The 4032-nt window shown below is 35.4% G+C and overlaps 1 protein-coding gene across 1 annotated transcript in view; it reads right to left on the minus strand.

Moving 5' to 3' along the window:
• Nucleotides 1–81: 81 nt before the first annotated feature.
• Nucleotides 82–4032, minus strand: part of LOC101347065 (uncharacterized protein C12orf29 homolog) — a 10125-nt gene continuing 6174 nt past the window's right edge. The window contains exons 4-5 of the mRNA XM_023725802.1: nucleotides 2511–2708; nucleotides 82–1446 (exon numbers count right to left, since the gene is read on the minus strand). Of these exons, the coding sequence (XP_023581570.1) occupies nucleotides 1067–1446; nucleotides 2511–2708 (578 nt within the window). The 3' untranslated portion in view covers nucleotides 82–1066. The remainder of the gene's footprint in view (nucleotides 1447–2510; nucleotides 2709–4032) is intronic.

The raw sequence follows: 4032 nt of genomic DNA on the forward strand, positions 1-4032 counted from the left end.
AGTTATACCCTGTCCTATAGGTTGCTGTGAGTCGCCAATTGACTTGATGGCAACGGATTTGGCATTATCTGCCAGGCATGTGTTTAAGTCTCTACTTTTTCTTACCTTTTTTTTTTCCCTAGGTGTTCTCCTGACATATTACATATTTACTTGTTTACTGTCTATCCTGAATGTGAGCTTCAAGAAAGCAGAGACATTGTTTTGTTGATTCTGTATTTCCAGCAGCTGGAAACATGCCAGGAACATAATCAGGGTCTCCATAAAAATCTGATGAATGATAGTCTGTTGCTGACTACAGGAGCTAGCAGTTGAAAATTTGGGTGGAGAGGCACTCAAACTAAAGGGAATATCACATGATAGAACCCAAGGTAAAAGAATGAATGGTGTTTTTTTGCTCTTACTGAAAAAGTTATGTATGGTTAAAACATAACAATGTAGAGGTGTTTATGTGTGGGCAGGATGGTTCTGCAAATTTAAGGAAGGGCCAGGTGATGAACAATCTTAATGTCACTAAACAGTTTTATGCAGGGAAGTGTCATTTTCAGTGACCTGTGAAGAATGGACAGGACAAGGGTAAGACTGAAAAATACTGTTTAGGAGAGTGATAATAAACATGAACTTTTGCCTAAAAGTTGTTACAACTGGTTGGGGAGAAGTAGACAGATTAGTAGTTCCGAGTCTTTAAGAACTGATAATGGGATGTATGAAGTAATAAAAACAGAGGTTAAAAATTATATCCAATCTTCTGGCTCCAGTGAATTATGTGGATTCAAGGAGTTAATATGTCTAGGTCTAGTTTTGAACATTATAGATTTCAGATACCTATAAGAAATCAAATAGACAAGTACAGGAGACAGGTGTAAAAGGCAAAATATATAATTTATTCTATCAGCTGTCACCTTGACACTTTTTTTTTACTCAAAAGATTCTATAATCAAGTAAGTTTGGGAAATACCGAATCAAACAAAACTGTGCAGGATCTCAAAGAGTACTAATGTGTAACATCAATCTCCAAGAAGAGGACTGTAGTATGCAGGGTTTTCCAGAGATTTTGATCATGCAACTCTTAATTGTAAGGTGCATCTCCAGAACCAATGCCCCACAGAATGCACAGTGCATATAAAGAATGGTGGTATGTGAGATAAGCTAATAAAACTACTTTACTACAAATCAGAATTACGGCAATTTTTATTCCTTGATAGAATTCTAGTGTCATTTTTACTTTATTGCAGGAATATAAAACAACATAATCCCACAAGCTATTTTCTGCTATTACCTTGATTAAACAGCCATCATTACAATGCCATACTATTCCTTCAATTTTACCCTCTCTGCAACCTTCAAACCAGGACAACAGATCATTGTGCTTCAGTGTAGGCAGATTTCTTATGTGAAATGCTCCATGTGGTATAAGAAGATGTAATGGATGCTTCCTGCTTCCTAACCCTAAGTGAGAAAATTTGCCGTTAGCCATACTTATTCAAAGGAACTTTTCAGAGAGAATGAGAAAATTTATCTCTCCAATTGAAAAAGTAGCACCTTATCCCATTAATTTCAAATTATATCCTCATGTACTTACACACCTGTGGCCAAATCTAGCCAGACCCTTGTTTTTATAAATAAAGTTTTATGAGAACATAGTCACACCTTTCATTTACATACTGCATATGGCCCATTCCATAGGTGTGGCCACACGCCTAAATATTTACTATTTGGCCTTCAACAGAAAGTTTGTTGATCCCTGTTGTATACTGTCAGCCACATTCAACTATCACTGAATTTTTGCCAAACAGTCCTGCTACACCTCTGATGAAGTGTATAATTACTATTTTAGCTTCTTTATACTTGCCAATCTGCTTGTGATCTGTTTGATTAGTGCTTTTCCAACTTTAATGTTCATTGGTCTATCTTGTCATCCCCCTGTCAACAATGTACTCCTTAGTGCCCTCAGGACTTGTACTCTATTCATTGTGATATATATTTCGGTGCTCGATATGCAATTTGTTGCCTTTTTTTTTTTTTTAACCCCCCTTCGCCAAATGGAAAGCTCATAAAAAGCAGACTTTTTTTTTCTTTTTCATGAAGTGCTTATCATAGCATATCATGAAAAGTCTTTTATTTACTCGTAGCTATTTTAATTAATGCTGAACACCTAGCCATGAAAAGCACTTTTTCAGTCAACTTAGTTCACCTAAATTTTAAAAAGCAATGGAAAGTTACACCTGAGAAGATTACCTTTCATACAAAGTTGAAAGGTATGCTATTCCTGACATGCTATCACGGGAAAGAATGAGAGGCTAAAATCAACCTTTCAGATTAGTAAATCAAAATGGTTAAAATCATGCATGTATTGTTCCATGGACAAAAACTTAATAGAAATAGCTTTAATTTTAGGAAGTTACGTGTTGTCATTTCTTTATGTGTGTGCATTCTGTTCTTCTTAGTTGACCCTAGCAAGTTGTCTTTATAAATGACTTATTATAGCTGAAAAAGAAAAAGGCTTTACTTACCATATGGATTTCCATTGATATTTGTTCCTATAAGCTCCAATGTTTGTTCTAACAGATCAGATAGCGGCACTGCACTAATTTCCAAAAGTCCTGGATCATCAGGATGATGCTTCAATACCAGAGCAATTTCAAATTCATAATTAACTACAGAGGAATGCCAGCAATACTGTTTGTTGTTTTTCTCTACTGGTACCCAACCTATCATTTAAAGAAAAATGGTTTTATTTTATTACATTGTTTTTTCTTTGGATTGAGACTACAGTTAATTTTTATTTTTGTTGTAAATTTTCCAGATGTTCTATCACACACAAATAACACTTTTAAAAGCAGTGAAAAGTTAACAGTTTTACTACTTTATTTTAATCATAAAGGTTCATTTTTTTATTCTGTTGAGGAATTAACCTATAGTTTGATTATTCACTACAGAGCACCCAGCATTCCCTTACTAGAAAATTGAAATACCCTGATTTAATAAGAATTGAGCATCACTCTAAGACATGGAATTAAAACTTTTCATAAAATAAGTTTTTTCTCTACTTTCTCTCCTTCAAGACAACGGACATATGCAAGTAAGTGTTCTAAAACTGAATTGTTACAATATTTATTGAACTATCTGTTCCTATATTTATTGAAAACTATCTGTTGATTCCACATTTATTAAATGTTACTGCTATTCTCTTCCTCACTCTTGTCAGAATAAGCTCCTTCATTGGGGGAATTCTTTCCAAAAATAAGTAAGACAAACTACGGCATACACGCCATTGTGATCACCATGTGTTTGGCTTTCATTACTCACCCAGATTACTAACTTCATTAGTCTGCTAGCCTCTAGTGAAACCCACCCCATTTTTACCATAGTTCTATTTTTAAATTTAAATTTAGTTCTGCTGTACTCTCCTTAATTAAAATCATCATCTTCAAACTCCTTTAGATGGAAATACAAGGCCTTTTAAGATCTGAGCCTATTCTACATCTCCAGTCTCAATTTTCATAACCCCCCCAAGATGTCATACATCCAACAGTATTCCTGCCACAAGGAAGTTTATTCTGGAATTTCCCAAATACACTATGCTCTCTTCTCTTCCTGGGAGTTTGCCTAGGTTTACCTTCCCTATTTCTTGCCAGCTAACTTCCTGGTTCTTAAGGTTCAGTACAAACGTTAACTCTTGGAAGTGTCCTCTAGCTACCACAGGTTAAACTAGGACTTCCTCTTCTCTCCCACTGCACCATGTGTATTCTTTCCTCTTAGTCCTTAAGTCATACTATTAGTTGTCAATTTCCCCTCAATGTCTAAAAGATCATCAAGGACAAGGGTTCTAACCTTCATTTTGGTATTACCAGAACCAAAACAGTGCTTTGCACAAAATAAGCACTTAAGAAATGCCTGTTGAGCTGATTCTTAATCTGGAACACCTTCCTACCCATCGGCATACATTTCCAAAACATCTCCCATCCCCAGAAAAACTACAGTGAGATACTATTTTCAACTCCCTTCATCAAAATATTCTTCTGGGATCACTGC

Source organism: Trichechus manatus, unplaced genomic scaffold (genome assembly GCF_000243295.1).
Source record: "Trichechus manatus latirostris isolate Lorelei unplaced genomic scaffold, TriManLat1.0 scaffold00412, whole genome shotgun sequence".
NCBI classification, from domain to species: domain Eukaryota; kingdom Metazoa; phylum Chordata; class Mammalia; order Sirenia; family Trichechidae; genus Trichechus; species Trichechus manatus.